The sequence below is a fragment of the Chaetodon auriga genome, chromosome 11, assembly GCF_051107435.1.
Source record: "Chaetodon auriga isolate fChaAug3 chromosome 11, fChaAug3.hap1, whole genome shotgun sequence".
In the NCBI taxonomy this organism is placed as follows: Eukaryota; Metazoa; Chordata; class Actinopteri; order Chaetodontiformes; family Chaetodontidae; genus Chaetodon; species Chaetodon auriga.
In genome coordinates this window covers 18,874,152-18,900,482 of record NC_135084.1, presented here as the reverse complement: position 1 = coordinate 18,900,482, position 26,331 = coordinate 18,874,152, and the positions used below count along the sequence as shown (strand labels likewise).

At 42.0% G+C, this 26,331-nt stretch overlaps 2 protein-coding genes across 3 annotated transcripts in view; both read left to right on the top strand.

Moving 5' to 3' along the window:
* Positions 1–1,026: 1,026 nt before the first annotated feature.
* On the top strand, positions 1,027–20,020 carry actn2b (actinin, alpha 2b). 2 transcript variants are annotated; one of them, XM_076743637.1, is made up of 21 exons: positions 1,027–1,295; positions 4,824–4,938; positions 5,023–5,142; positions 5,280–5,366; positions 5,507–5,594; positions 5,915–5,993; positions 8,683–8,764; positions 8,986–9,071; positions 9,284–9,376; positions 9,642–9,872; positions 10,117–10,264; positions 10,612–10,762; positions 13,475–13,583; positions 14,407–14,547; positions 14,802–14,984; positions 15,304–15,438; positions 15,772–15,951; positions 16,193–16,339; positions 17,267–17,332; positions 17,460–17,618; positions 17,827–20,020. In XM_076743637.1, exons 1-21 carry the CDS (start codon positions 1,167–1,169, stop codon positions 17,983–17,985), a joined length of 2,688 nt encoding a protein of 895 aa, XP_076599752.1. In that variant the 5' UTR covers positions 1,027–1,166; the 3' UTR covers positions 17,986–20,020. The 2 variants fall into 2 exon arrangements, with proteins under 2 accessions (XP_076599752.1, XP_076599753.1); XM_076743638.1 differs by lacking the exons at positions 1,027–1,295; positions 4,824–4,938; positions 5,023–5,142; positions 5,280–5,366; positions 5,915–5,993 and having other exon boundaries at positions 5,564–5,594.
* Positions 20,021–21,472: 1,452 nt separating this feature from the next.
* The window catches only part of LOC143328331 (ryanodine receptor 2-like), a 159,051-nt gene continuing 154,192 nt past the window's right edge, over positions 21,473–26,331 (top strand). Inside the window, 5 exon segments of the mRNA XM_076743409.1 lie at positions 21,473–21,520; positions 23,305–23,424; positions 23,933–24,037; positions 25,910–25,984; positions 26,105–26,183. Of these exon segments, the coding sequence (XP_076599524.1) occupies positions 21,473–21,520; positions 23,305–23,424; positions 23,933–24,037; positions 25,910–25,984; positions 26,105–26,183 (427 nt within the window).

Genomic DNA, 26,331 nt, shown 5'->3' with positions numbered 1-26,331 from the left:
GCACCTCGGCCTGTGCTTTCTTAGAAAATTAAAGGATTTTTAAAAACATTTTAAACAATGGGGCTGCAAACTTTCTTCGTAAAATTACGGTTAAATATTTTCTCAAACTGACTCATATTGACAGCCACTTTTCCTTTTTCACTTTGCAGTAGGTGCACAGCAGGCTCACTGAATGTCTCTTTTGTTTATTTACATGTGGTAGCAATCTCTGCTTCCAGTCGCTCAGACTCAAAAACCAAAGCAAGCGCTCTGTGGAAGGAATGAAAGGACTCACAGCACATCAGAAAACTAAACATAAATAGATATATTGGAAAATGGGATCACAGTCCACGGTTGTGCTTTGGTAGAGAAAAACACAAATTATTGCCTGTAGCAGCTAATCAGAACTCACTAAGTCTCCATCGATGCAGTGCTTTTTCCACATATCGCACACTTTGTTGGTTGCTGTGTTTTTTTAACTCATTTGAATGGTCACAGTACATTTGATTTGACGAACACAGACACAGTTACACGCATCCTTCTGCTGCATAGAATTTAGTGTTATATTTCACACGTTTAGCTTGTTCATCCCGCGTGTCTCGTAAGGGCCAACAAAGGAAGGAGAACGCATGGACGTCAGGAAGTGGAAGAGTGGACTGGATACACCGCATTGTGCCCTGACAGGCCTTTTCATAGAGTGAATGACTGCTGTGTCGGTGCTCGTCAGTGTAAGAATATATGGGTTTTCCAAGGAAGAAACAGTTTATTTATATGTCCCAAGCCGGTTTTGTGTGGGTTGTTTTTGTCTTAAATGAAAGTCTGAACTTTGTGTTGTTTTTCGGTTTTTACAATAAAGACTGTTTTATTGATCTGAAGTGAATAAACTGACCTGTTGCAGTTTGTGTGTGTGTGTCTGTGTGTGATGGGGATTTTTTTTTCTTTTTTCTTTTTTTTTTGGGGGGGGGGGGGGTAATGCAGGTGTCACGTGACTCTCCAGTACTAATGACACCATCGCTTGTTCATCTGTGGCAACCAGGGCCAGACGTCTGTCAGGTCGGGAGGACAAGGGCGAGCGTGAGAGAGTGAGAGAGAGAGAAAAGGCACGAAGAAGAAAAAGTCAGGAAACTGTCCTCAGCATTAGTTCATCCATCCGTCCGTCGTGAAGGAGTAGAGACACTAACGGCACAATGATGATGACCCAGGTGGAGACCACGGTGCACTATGATAACGGCTACGAGGAGGAGTACATGATACAGGAGGACGAATGGGACAGGGACATGCTGCTGGACCCTGCCTGGGAACAACAGCAGAGGAAAGTAAGTCAACGAAGAAAGCGCCTGTTTCCGAAGAATAGGATAAGACTGAGCCCTAGCTATGATTACGCACTGATGGATGCAAAGAAGAAAACTGTTACTGTCATAATTACATTAAAAGTTTGTTTTCAAAGGCTGTACAATCAAAGTAAAAGGAAAAATAAGAGTTCATACTCTGTCAGTAATCTGACAAGTTTGTTTTGACAACTTTATAAGGACGACCGTCATTAGTCCATACTAAGGAGCTGAACATCCGGTCAACCGTTTCAAAATTAAATACCCGATGGCGAACCTAATTTTTTCAGCGTCAAGCGCATAAAATATGACAAATGAAAGTAAAATTGGTGTTTCTTTTACCATATACGCAAAGTTAATGAAGTATTTGTCGTCTGTTATTATTGTTTATGGGGTGGATACGTGGACATGACATGTCGTCGGTAACTTTAGCTTCACCGTTCATTACCATAACCGCCAGAATTTTTCTAACGTTACTTGCGCGGTAAGTTAACTTTGCCAACTCGTTAGCATCAAATCAGAGGAATTATAAAAGTACAACAATAAACAATGAATCTACGGCATCAGATTTAGCCAAAAAAAAAAAAAAAGCTTAAGCCAAAGTTAGCTTGTAGCAGATAACGTTAGATGCGGTACATATAGGTGCGAATTTCCTGTCACTGTTTACTCCATAGCTCTCTGAAATGTAAGAAGGCAAAGCTACATAATCTAAAATGCGAAGAGACAGATTAATGTACGTCTGGATAAACGGCCTCTGCATCATATGTTGTACTTCAAGTTTTATTTTGAAGGGCAGTGTTACTCAACGTCCGGCCTGGTTCTAGTTCTATGTTGTGCTCTTGAAGCCGAGGTCCAGGCTTGACGGACGGATGCGGTGGGTACCAGCTAACAATAGCTCTGCCTTCCAGCGGCTCTGCAGACTGTTGCCTCTCCACTGATACGCGCGGAATGCGAGCTGTCAACAGATGCTTCTAACACATGATGACGCTCTTGGGATTAGAATGGACGCTACATCTAATTTTAACCTCGGGGCCAAAAGGCATTATAGTAGGGTTAATCCAGTGTCCTTGGTACGGAATTCCTTTGTTTATAGAAACCATGCAGTGATATTGTACCAGCGCACCAGCTCAACTCAATATAGCCTCGGCCTCCCACACTGTCAGTTGGTTTTAGGGTTTTAAAAAAGTTGGCCTGGGCCTTAAACTGCAGCTCTTTGCACAACTGGAAGCCATCAGCGCCATGTCTACAACCTCCTGAGGCCCCCACAGTTATGACAAAACTGTATTTTTGGTAACACAAAGCAGCAACAGTACAGCCAGGTCCCTGGTCCATATGCACAGCTTTGTTTCCAGTGTTTATCCTTTTACTCATTATAATTCGGAGTTCACAGATGGTCATTGGAGCAGCTGTTCAAAATGATCCAAGCGATGACTGATGGTTACATACAGGAACAGTATGGTGTTTCTTCTTTCCACTGTGATGAAGTTGCTCTGTGCCCAGCCAGCTTGTTATATACCACACAACCCGGATTGACTCAGGTTTATCAAGGAGATTGATAAAGTGCCCTTCCTTCAGTGCCCATTTCTGTTACAGAGACTGATGCTCAGACCTAATCCAAGTCTGCACTGCCAGGGTGCTGTGTTACAATAGGTGAAAGTGCAGACGTGTTATGGGTAAGCATATGTAAGTGAAACAGAAACAGAAGTCCGACTGAAAGAAGTATGAGTAAACCCTCTGATCCCTTCACAAGGCTCTGTTGTTTTTAGATGTTCGACATTTATTTTCCGTCTTCCCGGACACATCCTGCCCGTCTCTGACCTCGACAAGAACCAAAGGCATCGGCCAGTTCAGTGAGAGAGTTGGTCCTCGCTGGATGTGATTCATAAATATATTTAGCTTTAATCGTCACTGGTCAGTAGCGCTGAGAGGGAGGGTGGTGGACGGGGGGGGGGGCTTGGAAAGTGGGCAGCAGGGTTCTTCGTCTGGGGCTGAGTCAAATTTGGAGGACCGGTGCAGGCCACATTTTTAACAAGGAGGGCAGCAGTTCAATGTCACATACACCCCGTGGACTCAGTGTGGAATGTGATGGCCTTCACTCTAAAGCCTGTAATATTCTGGTTTTTGCACCAGCACCCAGAGGTCCTGGTACAAGGTTGTGTAAGAGTCAGACTGGAAAATGTGCTCAAGTAACTTTCTCAAATAATGTTCTCACTTCGCTGAATTGATATGTATGTAAAACGCCTGGTGTAAAAATCGGCTCAGGTGAAAGTTAAAAGTAGCTCATATGAAATTTATATAAATACACCAGCTTATTTTCTCAGAAATGGATGAAAAAAGTGCCAAAAAATGGAAAATGAAATGAATCCAAACGTGAAAAATGCTAAAGTAAAGCCCACTTCTGTTCCTGAATGACTATTAGCTGCTGATTACTCTGTAATCAGTGTTTTAGAATGACTTTCTAAGTACTTCAAAAAGGTACAAGTACTCATTCAGACCCATTTGTTTTTCCACTATAGACCACTGTTTTTTACTAAATATATGGGCTGCACTATCTATTGATCAGCTCATTGATTTAAACACTTATAAACATAAAAATAATCACTTCTACGTGCTGACTGTAGCATCTTTAATTGTTTTTTCAAATATATTTCAATTTTTGCATTAATTCACCCTTTTGCTGTATCCTTCAAATGATTTTAAATTGAACTTTTGGCCTGTGCTCCCATCACTTATCCTCTGCTGTCTGTCTTCATACCTCAGCATAATAATGAGTGTGACCTGGAGGAGCAGCACACGTGTACTGCGATAACGCTCTCACCTCGCAGCAGCAACCGACCACATTCGAAGTGGCAAAATAGTGAGAGAAAGTGACGTGAGGGGAAAACTTGCCCTGTGTCCACGTGCCATTTTCGCTCATGTTGACACGGCGAGACGTTTTGACGTTTTCCCTCCCGGTCTCTTATCGTGAGGCACAGCAGAGCGGTCTAAATTTAACACCTTATATCGGTCGGAATGTGCTCTGCGGTCGGCTTCCAGCTTTCATCCGGACAGCGCTGAGCGCCCGTGAACTCTGCTTTATAAAAATAGGAAGAGAAAGACAATGATCCTGCCTTAACTTGATTTACAGTATTTCAGTCCTCCGCATGGTTCTTCTGATGGTTGTTAGCTGTGGAAGTGCGGGAGGAAAAAGTTGAAATTGGACACTAATGGGTCACTGAGGGTTAATCTGAAAATGTAGCACTGGTCAAAGAGGTTAACATCAATTCGGTATATCCTCTTATAGTGAGGAGTTGTTAAGCTGTTAGCCTGAGTTTGTTTAGCTCTGCTGCAGAGAGGAATTTCATGTTTATAGTGTAACCCAATTAGAGGTCTTTCTCCTGTTTTCTCTGTTTCCAATGATCAACAGAGCTTCACAGGAAGTGCAGAAATCGCAGTAATATTCATGCACATGGTAGTGTTTCTTTTTTTTATGGTGACATTTTATCAAATCCCATTTTATTTGACCTTTCCTGTCAGACCTTCACAGCCTGGTGTAACTCCCATCTGAGGAAAGCTGGTACTCAAATTGAGAACATCGAGGAGGACTTCAGGAATGGACTGAAGCTCATGCTGCTTCTGGAAGTTATCTCAGGTTAGACGACCGAAGGAAAAGGCACGTTTTATTCACTGTCAGCAGCAGTTTCATCACATTCATCTTATAATGTGCGCTTCGCAGGAGAGAGGTTACCCAAGCCAGACAGAGGGAAGATGCGGTTTCATAAGATCGCTAACGTCAACAAAGCGTTGGACTTCATCACGAGCAAAGGAGTGAAACTGGTCTCCATCGGAGCTGAAGGTAACTGAAGCCTCCCTGTATATATGCTTATTCTCCGGGCCGTCAGCTGTCTGATATGAACCGCTAATATAAGCAACAATCAGATTTTATTAATCGCTCTAGTGCAGACTGACTGTAACAGCTCGTTTGCCTTTCAGAGATTGTGGACGGGAATGTAAAGATGACCCTTGGAATGATCTGGACCATCATCCTCCGCTTCGCCATCCAGGACATTTCTGTGGAAGGTGAGATCATAAAAATAAAAGGACGACATCTGATGGCGTGACATGGAAATGTGGGAGTTTTAGAAGCCAAAGCATCTGTGACCTGTGCAGAGCTGCTGCATATGAAGTAACTCCTACCTGTGAACTGACTCTCTCCTCAGAAACATCTGCCAAGGAGGGTCTCCTCCTGTGGTGTCAGAGAAAGACTGCCCCCTACAGGAATGTCAATGTCCAAAACTTCCACGTCAGGTCAGTGTTCAATGCCTACTACTTTTCATTCAGTCTTAACTGCTGTTTGATTATAGCGATTAGGCTGTTTTCATTTCTGTTAGGCATACAAGACAGTTTATTAAAGCAGGAAATATCACAGCATTATTGAGTTTGCACAGTGAATTAGTTCACCTGATCGCATTATCTCAGTGCTAAGTTCTTCCCGAGGCTGACTTTAAACAAAACAGAATATCTACCTCTAATGGGTGAGGCTGGACCTGGACTCCAGCAGCATGTCTGAGTCCAGTCAGCACGTCTGAACTGACCTGTTGGTTCTCTCTGCTCATCGGCCGGTGAAGCTGGAAGGATGGCCTGGCCTTCTGCGCCCTGATTCACAGACACAGACCCGACCTCCTCGACTACTCTAAGCTCAACAAGGTGGTTTTTCCCTTGTAACCAGGATGCTGTGTTTCAGCCCCCAGACACTAACAGACTGATTTCCACCTGATTAACGCTCCTGTCACAGTGTGAACTGACGAAAACAAACACACGCTGAACTCATGGCACTTTGGGCTACTTGTTTTGACTTATGTTCTCCATTACATGTAGGACTGCAGGTGTGTGCCTTCTTTTTGAGCCTTTTCCTCTTTTCCTCTGCTGAGGAATTACTTGCAGCGCTCACCTTGCTGTCTATTTTTATTATTTGATTCAGACCTGATTACAAAATACAGCAGCTTGAGCTTGAAGCAGTTCACAGGGACTGTTGGGACTATTTATGGTGCTTTTGGATGCACTTACAGCTGAAATATGTGCCATTTCACAGGACCTGCTCCATGTTGTTGACAGTGTAGATTATTTCAGATGAGTGAAGGTGAATGCCGTAATGTGTGCTGTAGATAAACTGTGTGTTATTTGGCTAATGGATCTAATGTTACCTTAATCTATGGATGTGTTTATTCTTCCCCGCATGAATGTTTTCATCCTAAGTGCATTCATTTAGTCTGACCTCATGCTTCATTATTCTTAACTAAAGCAGTTTTCTTGGTACACAATTTCAGTATTTAATTAGCATGAAAAAGACTGCTCTCATTTTTAAAGGCTGCTTTTTGCGCGCCTCACTGTGCCCAGTGCAACAGTGGATTTAATGATGCCGTTATATGGCCTCTGCTCTATGACACACACATGAATTGTGCTAAATATGCACATGAAAGCAGGTCTGCCTTCAGATTATGACAAATGTAGAGTTTGACTTTCCTCCTCCAGCAGATAGGGCTGTGCTGTCACATGTTTTTCATGGCAAACAAAGCCACAGCTCATGTAAGTGTAGCTGGTTTTAATGGATGGCCTCAGTGTTTGGGTGTAAACAGGTGAGGGCCCCAGTGAGCTGCGCTGTGCATTCAGAGAGCGAGAGAGCACAGCTGACAGCCCTCCTGTGTTTGTCAAGTAACAGTAATGCAGAAGAAAGGCAGCTTTTCCCTCCTGGAGGAAGGTGCTGTCTTAGCCAGATGTGAAGGCCGTGGCTGCTGTGGGAATATTTGAGGCTTGTCTCTTCCACTGACAAGTCTGTGTTGATATGAAACTGCAAGTTTAAAAAAAAAAATGGCAATAGAGATTTTGGCTGTAAGTTTTTATAGTGACTGTTTGTGGCCTAAAAATGTGAGTGTGTCTATTCATGAATCAGACATGAGTACATATTCATGAAAAACCAGATTGCTGAGCTCAAATAGAAAAGTATACCTTGCTAAGCCAAATTTAGTCAGCACACTGTGTGTGTGTCGTGGGGAAACACCATGGCTGGTTAAGAAGAGTGACATTTTCATTTGTTTTGGAAACAGAAGCGCTCACTTTTCAGACACACAACTCACTGGCCTGACTCTGATTTGACCCGGAATAGTCACAGAAACACGAGCCTAGTCCCTGCAGAGCCCGGGCTTAGCTTCACCTCGGCCATTGTCCACGCTGTCACGTAGTGTTCCCCAGTTAGAGGCAGCCGGACCTCATCAAAGCCAGGAAGACGTCTATGAAATGATTCCTGAGATGTTTAGTAGTCAGTTCTGAAGGATTACTGCAAGGCTGGTGTTGATTTTCATGATTAGGAAAGGGCACTGAAGGAAAACATGAGGGATGAGGCACACACGCACACACACACACACACACACACACACACACACACACACCATATCTATTCCTCGCTACCGCTTTTTCTCACTCTTTGTATCTCTTTGACACACATATTCACACATTCAGTCACACATTGACTTTTCATGTCTGATCACGCTGCCAGCAGACAGTTGCGTTGTGCGGCAGGCAGCTGTTGAGTCTGGCTCCAGGTGAGAGCGTCGGTTAAGCTCGCAGTTTTACAGCCGGCCGAGACATCTCCGGTCAGGGGAGCGCACACACAGGCCGTCCAGGCCGTCCATTCATCCCTCCGTCCCATCATCAATTTACCACCCTATCCGTCTGTCTGTCCCGCTCTGGATCTGTGAGCAGCTGGTCCTGTCATGTAGTGTGCAAGCCCCCAGCCCCCTACCATTATGGAACAGTGGGACAGAGACGGGGACAATAGCAGCAGCATGCTAGCATGATCCCTTTGCCCCACTGTACTCACTCACCTCACTGACTGTCCCATCAGCGGGGAAGGGTTCACTGTCAGCTGTTGGTCTAATGCACCTCTCCCACTCTGTTAAAACACTTTCCTTCACTGTGTGAAAAAGCTTATTTCTTTGGTTAAACATAATATATGCTGTATATTGTGGGGTAAATTGTTTTCTGGTGTAATCTGTCAGTCGATTCTTTTACTGCCTGATTCATTTATGACAGGTTGTTATAATAGTAAAGTCATTTGAGTCGGTAAAAACAGGTGGCAACTGCTGGTTGTGGATTCATAAATGTGAAGGTTTGCTTGCCTTTGCCACCATCTCTCATCTCAGAGACCTTTGATAAAGACCTTTAATGCCTGTTGTAGGTTTTTGTGCAGTAGCTCTCTCACATATAAATTTAAAAGGAGTGCGTGTACAGTCGGTGAGCAGGGAGTATGATGTGTCCACCATAGCAGGGAGGTCAGCGCGGTGGCATTTTAAGTCCAGCATTGCTGTTCACTGATGTAGAATTGTGTGTCTTTATTTAGGATGATCCTCTGGGGAACCTGAACCTGGCTTTTGACATAGCAGAGAAACACCTGGACATTCCCAAAATGCTGGACGCAGAAGGTAATGTTTTCTGGAATAGATGAACCCAGTTTGAGTTGACAGATTAAAATGTTTAACTTTCTCACATACATTTCTTTGAAATGTGTGTGTGCAATATAAACATCATTGTGCTGCTTCTGTCTCCTTCCATTCTCCAAAGTAATTTTCCACTTTTTTGATTTTTCATCTTGTTTTTTCTTCATTTCTACCACCCCGACTTTTCCTCCCTCTCAACGCCACAGATATCATCAACACCCCCAAGCCCGATGAAAGAGCTATCATGACCTACGTGTCCTGCTTTTACCACGCTTTTGCTGGAGCTGAGCAGGTAAGGTGCTTGAATCTGTTTCTTCACCAATTTCTATTTTTAGATAAGTTACCTATCCCTCGTGCTCATATGTATTTTCAAAGTTAAGTGCATTCTGAGCAACAAATCAATTCTGAGGGTAATAGAGATATTGCAAGGATCAATGGGAGCATGGCCCTCTGTGGTACTTTGCGTTTGTAATTACAATACAATCTCATGCCCTGTGCTCTCAGGCAGAGACAGCTGCCAACAGGATCTGTAAGGTGCTCGGTGTAAACCAGGAGAATGAGAAAATGATGGAGGAGTATGAGAGACTGGCGAGCGAGGTAAAGCATGATTTGAAATTTCATTAAAAAGAATCTTAAACTTAAGAACCTTTGTGGATAATGGATGTATTCAGATCAAATTCCACTAAACTTTGTCCTCTGCTTCTTACATGAAAGCACTTCAAAGTAATAGTACAGACATATCGCATTGCTGCGATTAGCTGAAACCCTGAAAAAAAAAATGGTCACGGTCCTCCTTAACACACTGCTATCTTAACATGGAGCTCTCTTGCCTCTCCACTCATTCCCATGTTGTGTTTCCCAGTTGCTGGAGTGGATCCGCCGCACCACTCCCTGGCTGGAGAACCGGACCCCAGAGAAGACCATGGCAGAGATGCAGCGGAAGCTGGAGGACTTCAGGGACTACAGACGCCAGCACAAGCCCCCTAAGGTGCAGGAGAAGTGCCAGCTGGAAATTAACTTCAACACCCTGCAGACTAAGTTGCGCATCAGCAATCGCCCTGCCTTCATGCCCTCTGAGGGGAAGATGGTATCTGTAAGTCATGACTCCAGATTCTTTCTCTGCCTACAATTCAACCGTGAAATGGTTGTGTGCACCAGTGTTTATGTCAAGTCTCATGATAAACGCTTTAGAGCTTAGACAGTTCTGACAGTCTACCAATAGAGGGGTCATTCGTTTTGCATTTTTTTGCACCTTTATCAAATTTTCTTATTTGCCAGGGGAGAATCAATTCCAAGCATCTGAAGTGATTCAGTTTAAACTGTGATTTTTCATTCAGGACATAGCCAGTGCGTGGCAGGGCCTGGAGCAGGCAGAGAAAGGCTTCGAGGAGTGGCTCCTTACAGAGATCCGGAGGCTGGAGAGGCTGGACCACCTCGCTGAAAAGTTTCGCCAGAAAGCCACCAATCATGAGAACTGGGCCAGTGGTCAGTTGAAGTTTGGCTGCATGCTTGCTTTACTCTCATTATCTCGCACTGCTACAGTATGTTTCCAGGTCTGCATGCTTATCTGTTCATCGTGACTTGTTAGCACCCAGCTTATCTACAGGCATCTCTATTCCTGCTTTTCAGTGTTCAAGTCTTTCCTTTAACCTAGCAGTTTGGTCCTAATTAGATTTAATTAAGGGCTTTAGAGTGTCCAGTGCAATCAGCCTGTACAGGACTGCAACAGGTCATTTTCTCCATCAGCGATGACCAAATAAGGCCTGTGTTTAGATCTAACCTGCTAATCACGCTGCTGTTCCTCTCTCTCTTTGCATATGTTTGATGTTCAGGTAAAGAACTGATCCTCTCCCAGAAGGACTATGAAACAGCCACCCTGACAGAAATCAGAGCACTGCTTCGAAAACACGAGGCCTTCGAGAGTGACTTGGCAGCCCACCAGGACAGAGTGGAGCAGATTGCCGCCATTGCACAGGAACTTAAGTACGCACTCCCTTTAGCAGACGTTTGCAGTTATGTGTCACAGAGTGTGTTGTCTCTCCTGCCAAACACAACATCACTGCGGGGGGGCTAATCAACTAATGCAATCTCTCTCTTGTAAATCATTGTAAAATATTATTTTAATAGCATTTTGGCTTTCAACAATATATAACCTTCAGGGATGATTGCCTGGATAGATTGTGGATGACACGCAACGAAAGACATGTGCACTACATGATGCTGCACTCACACAGACCATGCGATAGTTCAGTGGTTTCAAAAACATCTGTTGCCTTTGTTCACATTTGAGACAGTGGAAGAAGAAAAAACCTGGATACAAGCAGTGCTGAAAATAATCTGGAACAATATGAAGCCACTGTCTCCACAGTGATGATTGCGAACAAAAGAAGTCTTTGTGTAAATCACTTAAACCCTCTTCTTCTCAGTCCTCATCACCACAGTGTATCAGTAGATGGGTGGAGGGTGAGGTTTACAGGCACGCTGACATTTTCAATCAGCAGTCAATGACGAACACCTGTCCAGTGTTGCCTTCTCAGTCTGGGATTGGCCACAGAGTATGTCCCGTTTCATATTTAAACGGTGCCCTGAGGGAGGAAGATAACATTTCAGCTGACAAGCAAAATGGCTGCGTGGTTTCCTGCAAGGTACGTGATAGTTAAATGCCTGTGTTTGCTTGTTCACTTTTGGTTAATGGTTGGTTTGTTTTACTTGATTGTTTGACCATGTGGTTTTCTCTTACAGTCAGTTGCTCCTCATTGCACTGTTAAGCTGGAATGTCCATTGCTTTCCTGCTAAAAACAGTAAGACTATCACTTCACTGAGACCATGAATATACTGATGGTGTTAAACTCAAATCACTTTATCACACGCTTCCTTTATTAAATTTAACCACAATTTCCCCCCCTAGGCTGGAGCCAGCGTAATCCTAATGAGGGTGGTCTCACTAACATGGCGGCGTCTCCTGGCCTCCATTATAGTTCACCCCAAAGTGCTCCTGCTCAGCCTTCCAGTATGAATCACCCTGCTGTCTCATTCTTCTACGAACCAGTGAACGAAGGAGTGTATTCTGGTCCTGACACCTATCCTGCAAGACCTACAACAGGCGTGTCCGGCGTGGCTTCATGGACTCCTGCTCACGGTTGGAATCCTGTGGAGGAATCTACACCAGGCTACACCGTGTCAAGAACTTCCTTACCTGACATTGGCCTTCCTCCCCCTCCGCCTTTCTTTCAGGCAGGTAGCCTTGAGACCTATAATGAGAACTTGGAGCATGGTAATTCAGAGATGGAAACTGAAGAAATGAGCTTTATGCCGCCGCCTCCACCACCACCCGTTCCACATCAGGGACCTGGCTTCCAGGCTGGTGAGCTGATGAACTATGAATCCATCTTTGAGCATGGAAATGAAGAGAGGGAAACGGAAGAACAAGGGTTCATGCCCCTGCCTCCCTATGCTGCAGCTCCACAGGGAGCTGAGTTGTCTGCTGCCTCCACATTTGAGGGCCCTGTGCAGCCAGTTTCACAAGAACTGGGACCAATGGGACCAAACGAGTACTATCTCTTCTTGACCAGTCAACTTCCTCCTGGCACAGTCTCTCACTTCGAGTCAGACTACGAGACTGGCAGAGACCACTGGAGTGAAGTCCATTATGAAAAATACTATCCTGTGTCTCAAGAGCCAACCACCACCACACAGACCCAGGAGGTTTCCGGAGATGGACTTTGGCAGCAGCCCCAGTACTCCGTCAAGGCTTAATTAGGACTGTAAGACCAACTTGACAGATCAATATAAAGGCAACTCTGGCAGACCTTGTTTACTAAAATGTGATTGTCAAGAGGTTTTTCATCCTGAAATTTAAATAAAATGCTAAATGAACATGTTTCCTTTTCTGTATGGGTTGGCTGGTCCTGGCTTTTTAATTTTACTTGACACCTGAAAGCGTTAACAAGAATACAAAACTTCAGGTTCTGCTTTTTTTTGTTTTTTTTTCTTTTTTTTTTTTAAAAACAAAACATTAAACTCAGTCAACATAGGAGCAGATCCTCAGTGTTAAATCCAACATAGTCAAGAGCCTTAACAATGAGGTTAAGGGCTCTGGTCAAGTCACTGTGGCTATAAAAAGGAGTCCAAACAGCCTGGTAAGGTGCAGCACAAGGTGGCTGTCTGTCCTAATGTCCAGACAAGATAATGATGCCTCAAGGCTTGACTTGTGACACTTTCTGCTCATAGCCTGATCTTAAAATTATACTGTGGTGTCTAAAGTCTGAAAATGGTTTGCAGCTGTTTGTGAACTTAAGACTTAACTGCCTGTTACTGTGGCTTTGCCTTTTCTAACACCAAAAATGAAGAGACTATTGTGAAAATGTACTTTTCAGGCCTATTTTTGAAGGTATTTACTTAGCTGTACGGGCATAAGTTTAATGCTGAGTTTGCACATACGGTTTCATCATCTCAGTGTCTGGGATGGTGGTGCACATTTCAATTTACACCTCAGTTTGAGCAGTTTCTTTCTAAACCTTGTAGTTGGGAGTTTTCTACCACGGTGGAGTCTGACTTTGCTCCGTTGCTCCTTTTTACACTCTAAGCTATCCGGTGGTGCTTTTTCTTTGACAAAGACACCTAAATGCCTTGGGAACACTGTAAAGCTCTTTCCCACAACTGAAACAAACCCCAGTACGTGCTTTGTTTTTCCAGTGAGCTGGATTACCACGATGTGGCTGCTGTGAACCAACGCTGCCAGAGCATCTGTGACTTGTGGGACAAGTTGGGAACCCTGACTCAGAAGAGAAGAGAGGCACTGGAGGTGAGGGCATCAATCACAAGGACACAGTTAAAATGTCTAATGATATGTGAATTTATGGCTGAAAGCAGATAAAACATCCATATCTATGACCAGGCTCTCCAAAAACTTGAAGTATTCATTTCTTTGATCATGTTATGATAAGTTGGTAAGTCCTCCCACAAGAGTGTGCTAATGTTCCACATGGACAACAATAATTGCAGAATGAAATTGCATCCAAGACCAACTCAATCAAAATGGCAGCGTAAGCATATTTAGCTGCCTGTCAATGACATTTGAACAGTGAAGACAAAGCTGATTGATGAGGAGAGATAATTGGATCCCCTCTAAAATCCCTGACCCAGATAGGATGTTAAAATGGGAAAGTGGTGATGGGAGGGGGTAAAGGAGAAATAGATGTAAGAGTCCTGTACATGAAGTGACTGGCTGAAAGCCCACTAGCCACTTCCTCTGATCCATGCTGGCAATTCTAGACCTGCAAATGTGTGAGGGCCCGGGAAAAGGGCCAAGGATTAAGTCTGAATGACAGGGACAGGGGTCTGTTTTCTGTCCATCTTCCACTCCCCTCCATCCTGTGCTGAGGGGGGGGATTCGGTCAGGAAAAATCAAGCCAGAGTTTGGAGTTAACAAGGCCATATCAATGCTATGCACCCTGGGATTAGCCATTAAAACAGGTGAGGGGATGTTTGTTTTGGATTTCGTATGTGAGATATGAAGATGGTGATTCCTGAGTTTGGAGTAGAGCTGAGCCGTAGGCTGGATGTTATGTGTTTTTCAGGATTTAAGAAATATACAAAACATACGTGATGTCTTGTAATCCTCTCAGCGGACAGATAAGCTGCTGGAGACTATTGATCAGCTGTTCTTGGAGTTTGCAAAGAGGTCAGCTCCTTTCAACAACTGGATGGAAGGAGCCATGGAGGATCTGCAGGACATGTTCATAGTGCATACTAGTGAGGAGGTCCAGGTGGGCTCACAGCACTGCAGACTCACACACTTACTGCCAGTTTCAATTCACTGTGCTGTTGCAGTTAAAAAGTCCAGTTACGATTAACCTGCTCACAGTTTTCCCATGATTATGATTCATGTCTGGAAGGTTTATGTTATATAAGGAGCAATGTTATTAGATGTGTCACACCCAAAAGAAAACCACAAAATGATATCACGCAAAATTGAAAGCATAATAAAAATTGTATTAAAACTTCCCTTTTCCCATTCCAGAGTCTAGTTGCAGCTCACGAGCAGTTCAAAGCTACTCTGCCCGAGGCGGATGCAGAGAGACAGGCCATCTTGGGAATCCACAGTGAGGTGCAGAAAATTTCCCAGAGCTATGGGATTAAGGCAAACCTTATCAACCCCTACAGCACCATCACAATTGAGGAGCTTCTCAACAAGTGGGAAAAGGTACCTACAGCCTTAAAACTCATTTAAAGACTCATATATCGAGGAATAAAGTCATTATTCAGATAGTGACTGCCTGGCCATATAAAAGCATTAATTATGAAATAGGAACAAGGAGTGCAGGATCTGTATTCCAGTGACAAAGTAAAGAAGTGCTGCTCTAATGTTTTATCACTTAGTTGAAGGACTCAGCACCCAGTAAGTATCCAAAGCATATGATCCAAATATACTACCACCATTCTGCTTAATGTTAATGGCTCTTTTCAGGAGGAGCCGTATTCTCAGAATTACACATAAGCATGTGCATGTCTGTGTTTTCCAGGTGAAGAAGCTGGTGCCTCAGAGAGATGGAGCCCTCCAGGAGGAGATGGCACGCCAGCATGCCCATGAAAGGCTGAGACGACAGTTTGCTGCACAGGCTAATCTCATTGGACCCTGGATACAGGCCAGGATGGAGGTTAGACGTACAGGCCTCATAAGCAATTTGACATTTATCTCCATCTAATCAAATAAAGACCTTAAAGGGAAGATAATTGTATCCAAATGCATTGTACATGAGGGAGGTACAATGATGGTGGCTTTCCTGATAATTATGATGATTTGATAATGCCAAGTATTATTATACACAGAAAATCTTTCTTCATCAAATGTTATATGTCCTGACAGAATTAACTCTTAAATGACTCCCTGCACTATCAATGAGCAAACCATCTGATCTTTAGGCCGGCTTTGTATCATTTACATTGGTTGAAAAATTAAGCTGACCTTGTTTCGTGTATTATCCTAACAGGAAATTGGGCGCTGCTCCCTGGAGATAGGAGGCACCCTGGAGGACCAGATGACCCAGCTGAAGCAGTTTGAGCACGTCATTGTCGCTTACAAGCCCAACATCGACAAGTTGGAGGGAGACCACCAGCTGATCCAGGAGTCGCTGGTGTTTGATAACAAACACACCAACTATACTATGGAGGTACAGCACAGTGGCAGACAGCGTTACATGAATGTGCACATGATTGGAGTTGTGTATATGCAAACATACCCACATGCTCCAACATACGATAGTGATTACAGCTCTGAATGGTCACTAAAATTCATAAATGTGTACATTTATATGTCAACATAGATTTAGTTTTTAAACATTCCATTTTCATGAAACTGCTCAAGGTTCAAGCTTCTGTGCTAACGTACCTGCGCTGTCATCACATCAACAGCATATCCGTGTCGGGTGGGAATTGCTCCTCACAACCATCGCCCGAACCATCAACGAGATTGAGACTCAGATCTTGACCCGGGATGCCAAAGGCATCAGCCAGCAGCAGATGAATGAGTTCAGATCCTCTTTCAACCACTTTGACAGGGTACAGCTCTCCACCACTTTCACATCTTTTTTTTTCTCCATTTGAGTGACTGATCTAAAGCAATCTGAGGGAATCAGAGCAGGGGTGGTGGTAGCCTGGTATTTAGAGACGATTCTGTAACTGTGAGCACCTTGACCAAAATGTCCTCTCTAGAGAGGTGTTTGTGTGCAAGATGCTGAATTCTTACCAGACCAAGGAGCACCACTGAGCAGCTGACCCTACATTTGACCCGAAGTAATTCCTGGTGGTGACGGTGGATGAAAACTATCCTTTGGCCCTGACAGATTACCAGAAATAATGCATTATAAACAGGAGCTGCTATTGTACTGTGAAATATTAAGCCTAATTTAGCTATACTTTAATCTTTGAAAGTGCAACAATGGCTGACTTATTCGAGTATGCTGTTTGATTTTATTCAAGCTCCATCTGTATTCCACAGACTGACTATGCCTCACCATGCTGGAGTAACAGCATGGATAATACGCCCGACAAATACAAACTTCAAAGTGGCAAAATATTGCTGTGTACTTCAGTGTATTAAACTTCTATGTACACAGCTGTAGTCTGTGCATGCATGTATGCATTATGTACTGTACAATCTTTTCAGATCAGCTTCTTTCCTGGTTTTTCAAGCTCTCAATCCTCCTTTATCATGAAATGTTCAGCATCTTGAATGTCAGCTAAAACATTAGGTAGTATTCTCCCTCAGAGTTGTCTAATTGTCAGTGTCTGATTTGGAAAACATTGGAAAACACTGTATATGCCTTTTAATATTTTTGTCATATTTAATACTGTATTCACAAGCATGTTGTACTGTATATTATGCACTGAGCTTGTGCTTCTGTTCAGCTTTTCAATCTTTTTCCTGACTTTGATTTCCTCCTTATTTCCTGTACGGTGCACCTGAAATTTGGCTTCTGACTGTAGAAGAAGAATGGAGCGATGGACACCGATGACTTCAGAGCCTGCCTCATTTCTATGGGTTATGACTTGGTATGGTAATTCAAAATGTGGGTGGGTGGATGGGGCTATGTTATCAGGTGCTCTCACTATTTTTTTTTTTTGATATCCTGTATTTTACTGTGCAAAATCTTGTCATTCTCCATCCATTTCCTCTCAGGGAGAGGTGGAGTTTGCCCGTATAATGATGCTGGTGGACCCCAATGCGACCGGAATCGTCTCTTTCCAGTCTTTCATTGACTTTATGACCAGAGAGACTGCTGACACAGACACTGCCGAGCAGGTTGTGGCATCCTTCCGGATCCTGGCAACTGACAAGGTGCGTGTGTGTGTGTTTTGGGGTAGTGTGATTTACTGGCATATGGGCAGCTTTTCTTAGCCAACACTAATTTGCTCTGTTGCAGTCATTATTTCCAAGTATTTGCGCTGGCATGTTGATTTATGTTTGACGTTTTTTTTCATGAGCTTTAAATGGTAAAAAAGGAGAAGGAACATGTCTGAAGCGCATTTTCTTTCCACCACTGCAGCCCTACATACTAGTGGAGGAGCTGAGGAGAGAACTCCCCCCTGAGCAGGCAGAGTATTGCATCATGAGGATGCCGCCTTACGCTGGCCATGGAGCACCACCAGGGGCACTGGACTACACTGCCTTCTCCACTGCCCTCTATGGAGAGAGCGACCTTTAACTGACTAGAAAACCTTTCATCTACTGACCGTTTACCTAACCCCCCCTCCCCCCATCTTTTGATGAATTTAAGGAATCTATAAGAAAGTTGGATCAAATATGTTGAATGAAATGTGTTTGTAACCATACCAGGTTTTTGTTGATTAGTTTTCGGAAGCATTAGACTGTCTGCAATCATGCTGAGCATCGTCATGAGTCATGGTACTCTTCTTGTGTCCTCTTGGATAAAAGACGCCCCCTAAACTTTTAGAAATTGCCGTACTTAAATGATATTGAAACAATGCATTGTGCATTTTATCTTGAGCATTTTGGTATTGCAAAATACCAGTGCAGAAAATAGAGTTCTGTGATGAAGGTAAAGCCAGAAGAGAAATTTTACGCCCATGAAAAGTACAGATCCCTTAATACGACAACAGGATTATGGTGTTTCCTTAGTTTATCACTTGAAGAAGAAAGAACATGAAAGTCCTGTTTCGTCTAGCAGCGTCATGCATTGTTTTCACATTTCCTCGCAGTGCCTTTGTTTTGGGAGTCTTCTGATAAGGCATTCTGAGATGTTTAAAATGAATTGCAGTCTGTGAAAGCAATTTTAGACCTACTGCCATTCAATAATAAACAGTGTCGAAAATGGGTTTCCAAAAGGCCAGAAATATACAAGACCAACAGAGGACAAGTGGAGAAACCACATGAATGCAAAAGTAAATGTTTACATTTGCTCAGCAGTGTAAAAACAGACAACATGGAAGACTGAATTTGCAGTATTCATGAGTAATATGTTCAAGATAAAACATTTTTCTAAGGCAGCAACAAACATGCTAGTGCTTACATGTGCCTAGAAATAAGTCCAATAAACTTAAAAAATAAATATAAATAAAGATTAAATAAAGCACAAGTCAAGTCTTCGTTGATAGCACCTCAGATTAAGATGACCAGAATAAAAATAAAATTGTCCATGTTGGTAGTGTACATCTAAATCCTGCATTTGTGCTTTATTATACGTTACATGTTTTTGAGATGCAGTATGTCCAGCATCTTTTTATAGATATTTTTCTATTTTGTCTTTTGGCTGCCAATGTCATCAAGCTGGCATTCTTCAGTCTTTTCCCAGCTATTTCAGCAGACATGTAAGCACTCTTTTGCTTGTCCCTGCTCAAGGAAGTTTTGGCTTGAAAAGCATCACTTAGCCGTCTTTGTGTAGCACATGTTTAATGTGTGTGCTCACTAGATATGTTTACTTTTGTTGTCAAGTCCCAGTTTTCCTTTGTTGGTACTGTATATTTTTGGCCTTTTTGTATACTCTTCTATCCCATTTGAGCATAAAATGGAGACACAGTATTGAGAAGAAATGTCCATGCTGTCACAAATGGATTGTTTAAATATACAGCAGTGGCAATGATTTAACCAAAATGTGCTGGTTATATATGTGCTCATAACACTTGATGCTACAACAAATTATTTTCTGCTAAAACAATATGTAATGCTCTTAATGAAAACGAATGATAAAGAGTTTGTGTTCTTGATTTCACACACACACACACACACACACACACACACACACAGGCAACTTATGAAACATGCAAGAGTGCGAGAAAACTGTCGAAGTTATCATAATGAAATTTTCTGCAAAGAGGATCATTGGCCACTTCACACAGACTGAACACAAGGCACTGATGCACACGATTAGCTTAAAACTCTATTTAGATGCAAGCATCCCCAGTAAAAGAAAAGTTGCCTTAGATGCCACTGATCTCTATAGATCCAAGAGGTGCTGTCTTGTGGTGAAAGCTTTGATTTGTTGTATTTTGGTAGGAAAAATAAAGTTACTCAGGCAGTACTGACACTTTGACCACATTTGCTGGCTCTGTTATCAAAGAATTCAGTGAGTTAAACTTTGTATTTGAGGGTCATGGATTAATTAAACTGTTTGTGACTAATTCAAACGTGTATTTCAACGTGATAAATCATTGCTTGTGCTATGTCTTTCATTTGGAATTTGTCACTATATTGGAAAATGTTTGTCATTATCCACATGTAAAGAAAAGCCCCATCAGTACTGGTTATAAAAATAGCAACACAACAAGCCTTTATTTTCATTTCTTATCAAGTTTCTATGTGTCAAATTTTTAATATCTGAGATTATAATTAACATTTATGTGGTCAGAAATTCTATACGTTACATTAGATACTGTGCTATATGACTGGGAGAAGATATTGGTGAGATGGATGTATTGGCAATGCTTGAAGAGCTACCTTTAAAGCACAGTTTTACAAGGTAAGAATATGTCAATATGCTTTTCTAAAGAGCAGAGCTAACCTCATTTAAAATGCATTACTTGGTAAAATAGTTCAGACTTTGTGGAAAAGTGACATCTGCAATGTCATCTTCAGAGGCTGCAATTATTCCTTTAGCCCATAATGTGAAATTGTTTGAAGGAAAGAGCGTGTTAATGATTTAGCTATTGAGCAACGTCTCTTAGGACCAATAGAAAAGGACCTCTAAATGGCATTACAGTACAGGTCAGTGAATCAAAAGGCTTCTTTCTGTTTGAGGGGAAATACAGGAAATCATGAACATCCATATCAAATTCCAATAACAGACAATTTTATGGATTTTTTTTGCCATTATAAGTTCCATGAAGTTTCCTGGGAAGAACTGCACAATTTGATATTAATTATGGGGAAATTATTTAGTCAGTGCACTTCCAATGAATTCAATCATGACACGACTCAGGTGTCGAGTAATGAATGAGCGAAAGGTTATCTACTTGGGTTTGAATGGAGCAGTTCTTAAAATGACATTCCTATTTTCCCTATTGCAAAGAAAACATAATGCTTAATAGGAAACTTCCTAATAAATTACAAGGATATTAAATAGAAGTATGAAACCAAAGGCTTGACTGGTCCCTTTGAGAAAAAAGAAATGAAGATTTTGTATATAATTATATTGAAAACAACAGCTCATGAAATGATACTCAATTACCAGGCTGTATTAATCTAAAATAACTAAACGGGGAATTGCCACTATTTAAAGCATTAAAATACTTTTTACACTAGCACTGCCATTTAGCTTTTAAAAAGAGAAATAACTCGTCAGTTAGCATCCCTATTACATGATAAAATGGTCATTTTAGCTAATATGGAGTGACAGTTTATCAGATAATTGTATAAGTTTATATTCTGGAGGGCTTTCTTATGGATAAAGAAAAAGTACTCTTGAAGCATTGTAAGAGTCAGTGATATTTACAGATGAATATACAGAGAGCTGAAGTGAACTGTGAGCTAATGTGGATTAAAGTGGATGCTGGCATCTTAAACTGCTCTTCACCTGACATTAACGTACTCCCGCCAAAAGAGCGCTTGTTAAAAAAATGGAGTCACGGGACCTTATCAGTAGACTCCGCCCATCTGTTAATGGCTGTACACCTTCCCTCTGCTGCGGGCAGTTGTCCTGCATTAGTTCTTGTCATGCGAATTGTTTGGTTCTAACTATGGGTGACACCGGAGAGGGCGAAGATGAATTCCAGTTTCTACGAACGGTGAGTCAGACGTTTTTCAAACTGGTGTTAAAAGTAACGGTTAATGTTCGGTAAAGCTAGAAACGATGTGTTTGCTAGCTAAAATTAAGCTAACCTAGCTAGCTAGCTCTGAAAGCGTCAACCATTAACGCCACCTAAACTAACGTTAAGTCTTCGGAAGGGAGCCAGTGGGTCAACGTCCTATCTTACGTTTTAAAACTGTTCTTCTTTGCTGACCAACTTAAATTTGGCCACTTTTTAAAAAGTAGTTCAAGAATATCGTTCATTTTCCCTGTAACCTCAGTTTTACTGCCGCCTAACCTTGTGTTTCGTGACAAAACATGGGTGTACCAAATCAAGTGTGACCTTATGATGCGTTATCCACAGGCTGTCGTTTTCAAGTTGTTGATTTCATGTTCTTCTTTTTAATGAAATGGTAATGTTTTATTCATAAGTAACATAAAACGTATAAAGTAATAACAATAGCAGTTAATTTATATTTCTGTGCTACATTTAGTGTATAGCTCCCAGCAGCATTTTTGTCATCTTTATCACTTTATTTTATTCAGTCACTGATAGTAAAGACCACAAATGGCTTTTTTCACCCTCACTGCAGGATCCTGTCATTGTTCCCAAGTTGTATGGTGTCTCACAGCTTGTTATCTTTGCCCTCTGATAAGGCCATGTCACAGAGAGAGTGTCTGGTATCGATATGAGACAAATGCACATACTCAACACTGGCAGTGATGCAGATGGTTACTGAACCCAATAACCAGATTTGGGCAAAGTTGTTTTCTAAGATCGATCCACAATATGAAATTACCCTGTAGATATCTCTGTTATACATTATTAGATTAAATTCAGGGCTTCCCCCAGGACGTTCTTCAGCCAAAGCAAGAGGCCACCCAGCTCTGGACAAATCTTGTCTCATGATAACTTTAGTTAGTAGATAGAGCAGAAACATAATAGCCACACTGGTTAGTTGATCATTGTTTGAGGCAAGGTGATCCATCTCCCTTATAAAACAGCACAGGAAACCCTGAAATGTACAGACTGGAATGTATAGACCATCATCAAATTCAAATCCAAAATAAGGCTTTTTAAATGTTGCTGCAGTCAGATGACCATGCATTTCCAATTGCCAGGGCTTTCAACATTTATTTAAGTATTGTGGCTTAGTTGAATTTTCACTGGTCAAATGTACCTTGAAGAAGAGCTGAGTCCTCTGGCCATCTGAATGCCACACAGGACCTCTGCGTTGTGCAGTGTGTTTGACTGATTCCAGAGTACTGCTGATATGAAGAGTGGAAAGAAGGGTGAATCAGGGGTCAGACAGTGCAGCATCTTCCCAATATGGAGGTATACAGCCTGTGTATGGGGAGGTGTTGGTAGTCCTGGCTGGACTTTGGAGACCAGCCGTCTGTTGTCCCTCTCTACAGTTCCGTAAATAGATGTGAAAAGCCTAATTTCTTTGACGTGGTCCATTTGGCATTTAAATTAAGATAAGATAAAATTTAAGTGGCAGAGTTGTACTGTAAATGCATATACAGTAGGGCTAGAACATGTTTTCCTGGTATATCAACAAGGATCTGTGCTTACTTTAATTGTGCCCCCTTGGCATGAAGAAGATCTCTGATTCACAATCACAAACAGATCAGCTGAATCTTAATTTGCACTTTAAATGTGCTTTTTATACACACACACACACACACACACACACACACACACACACACACAAAGATGAATCGCTCATGCACATTAGAGTTTGTGCTTACTTCTGTCATCTCTGTGTGTGTTTTTCCCAGGGAGATGACGTGGTTTTGCAGAGCGTCTTCACCTCCCAGGAGGAACATCTGAAGCTCTGTCTTGCTGCCGAGGGATTTGGCAGCAGACTCTGCAGGCTTGAAGCCACCTCCAACTGCAAGGTAAAGAGCTCCACCCCAATGATTGAACACAATCGTCACCTCACCATTTTGAAATCTGAAATAGTAAAAGAGAAATGTGTAAAATGAGCAAAGAATTCACTATTAAGCGTCAGAATGTACAGAAATCCCGTACCTTGTGTATGTTTGGCACCAGGATATAAAGGAATCAGACATTCATATTGTAATATTTGTGTCTGAGCAGTATTTTATTCTACAGTATCTAAAAGTTTATTTTCTGTTGTTTCCTACTAACTAACCTCTAAATTGATAACTTATCACATTAATGTTTCAGAATATTTCTTTAATGTTTATATGTTTCTTTTATATCCAGTGTCTTTTTATAATCTATGCATTTGTCTGATTTTTGTGTGCCAATTTTACCTATTTTTGTCTCAGTTGGGACTGCCCAATCCCCACTTTGCTGTTGTACTTGTCACTGCTCATTGCACTGTTAGCGTGTGGAGGAGTAGACAAATATGAAGCTCTATTGTCTTTTCATTTCTCGCAGAATGTTCCACCAGATTTGTCTGTATGTGGCTTTGTCCTGGCCCAGTGTCTCTCTGTTAGGGCCCTGCAGGAGATGCTGACAAACAGTAAGCACCTGTCTGTAGAGGTGAGTCTTCTCTTCTCTCTGCTCTGCTTTGTTCTGCTCCGCTCCCAATGCATGTCAGCACTCCTGAAGCAGATATTATTTGCTATTTATCAATGTCATGGTGACATTCATGAGTTTTATGAAGACTTCAAGACTACAGCCACAATAAGTTGCCAGGTTAAGCTGACCTCATATCAGCCTTTGTGTGATTGTGGTTGAAAATACATGTTGTTATTATAATTATTTATTATTATGTTACTGAGCTGTGCTAATCTGGAAGGCATGCCCCCAAGGGGGGGCCCTGAGTTATAGAAAGGTAGCCTGCTGATTTCTGCACAAAAAAATGACTCAACTGTAATGCGCAACAGAGTTGCTTTACTGAAATATCATCTGTGCCTTCAAACGCCTTCTACAAGCAGCCGACAGAGTTGCTTGGTGTAAAAAGCTGCACACTATAGCTGAGGAATTAATGCTTCCTTCTGCTATTGATCCTGTTTCAACTATGACTGATGAACCAACAGCTAGCAAACTAAAGGCTATTCCTCCTTCAAACAATACTATTGAAAGGCTCGTTTCCCCCAATGTGCGGTGGACGCACGATGATGCATCGAGAGGCAGTAGCATCTGAAGACATCATTGCCACAGTAAACTACATCAAAACAAGGCCTGTCAAAGCCTGCATTTTCTCACACTGTGCGAGGAAATGGGGTCCGATCACACAGCTCTTTTATTTCACAGTGAATCCTGATGGCTGTCAAATGAGAAAGTTTTATCCAGGTTGTCTGAATTGCAGGATGAGATCAGAATCTTCTTGGAGGAAGTTGGGAATGAACTTGTGCACAATTTTAACAATAACAACTTCCTCATGAAACTTGTGTACCTCAGTGACATGTTTCAAAACTCAGGGATCTAAATCTGCAGATGCAGGACACCAACACACCTTCCACAGCTGGCAGATGACATCATGTCACTACAACTCACTACTCACCACTCTGCTAGAGGGGAGAGCCCTGGCCATACTCCTTCTGTTTGCCACATCCTACCTGTTTTTCTGCAGTTTCCTCAATCAAGACAAAATCCAGATCAAAGCTGGACATTGAAAATTAGTTCAGAGTGTCTCACAGCTGCATCTGTAGCCCAAAGCAAGCCCACACCAGTCACTGACAAGATTGTGTAAGTGTAATTCTTGCATAGAAAATGTTCAGGTTTTCATTTATTTCCAGGGAATTGGTAAACTTGCCATTTTTGTGCAGAGAGCCAATTTTGAGAAAATCTGTTGAAAACCATGACTGTGGTTACACAGTAAAAATTTAAAAGGTGCATGTTGCAGTGTCACTTTTGATGCTTCCACTCTAAAAAAGACTTGTTCCTTATTTAGTTTTTTGAAGTTATAGTTCTGTGTTGATGACAGACGCTGTTTTAAAATGAATTAGGAGTTTGCAAGCAAAGCACGTGCCTGAGAGGTGAGAATGTTTTTATCTGGATGCATGTGGGGGGGGGGGCTTGAAAATATTTTTATCTACAAAAGGGGGACCCAGCAGAAAAGGTTTGGGAACCACTGATAGAGACCATGATTTTATCTGAGACTTAATTTGAGCAGGGTTTGGACTGTATTTATTCGCCTGGAGCAACAAGGTTAACGCTATCTTATAATACCGACAAACAAGCTATTCTAAAACTTGGACAGCTGGTGTTGATATTAAGTAACAAGCAAACAAAATTAAGCACGCATTTTATGATGCTTGTCTGTTCTTTATTATTTATTATTATTATTATTGGCCTTTGTTTAAACTGATAATTGTAATATTTTATTAATATAGTCTACCCTTATGTTTATCACTTAATGGGTTAATTCACTTCGCAGTAATGTAATTGTGTTTACTCCACTTACAGGTGGGTGCTGGAGCCACCCATCGCACCCTTCTTTATGGTCAGGCCGTGTTGTTTCTGCACTCATACAGTGGCATGGTGAGTGTTCTGCGTGTAATGCAGAAATAAATCAGGTTACAGTCTTATCAACTTTTTTTAAAAAAAGTATTTGTTTTTATCTTCACTGAAATGTTTATCCACTGTCCTTTTCACTGCCAGTATCTCAGCTGCTTGTCTTCATCTCATTGTTCGAATGACAAACTGGCTTTTGATGTTGGTCTGAAAGAGGATAAAGCAGGTATTTGTGATTGAACCTTTTGAAAGAATTAATAATTGTAATATCAATACATTTTCTATTGTAATGCTCTTAACAGTGTCTACCAGTAGCCTTTGTCAAGCATGTGGAAGAACAGAAAATTAACTTTGTATCTGTTCTGTTTGTGGCC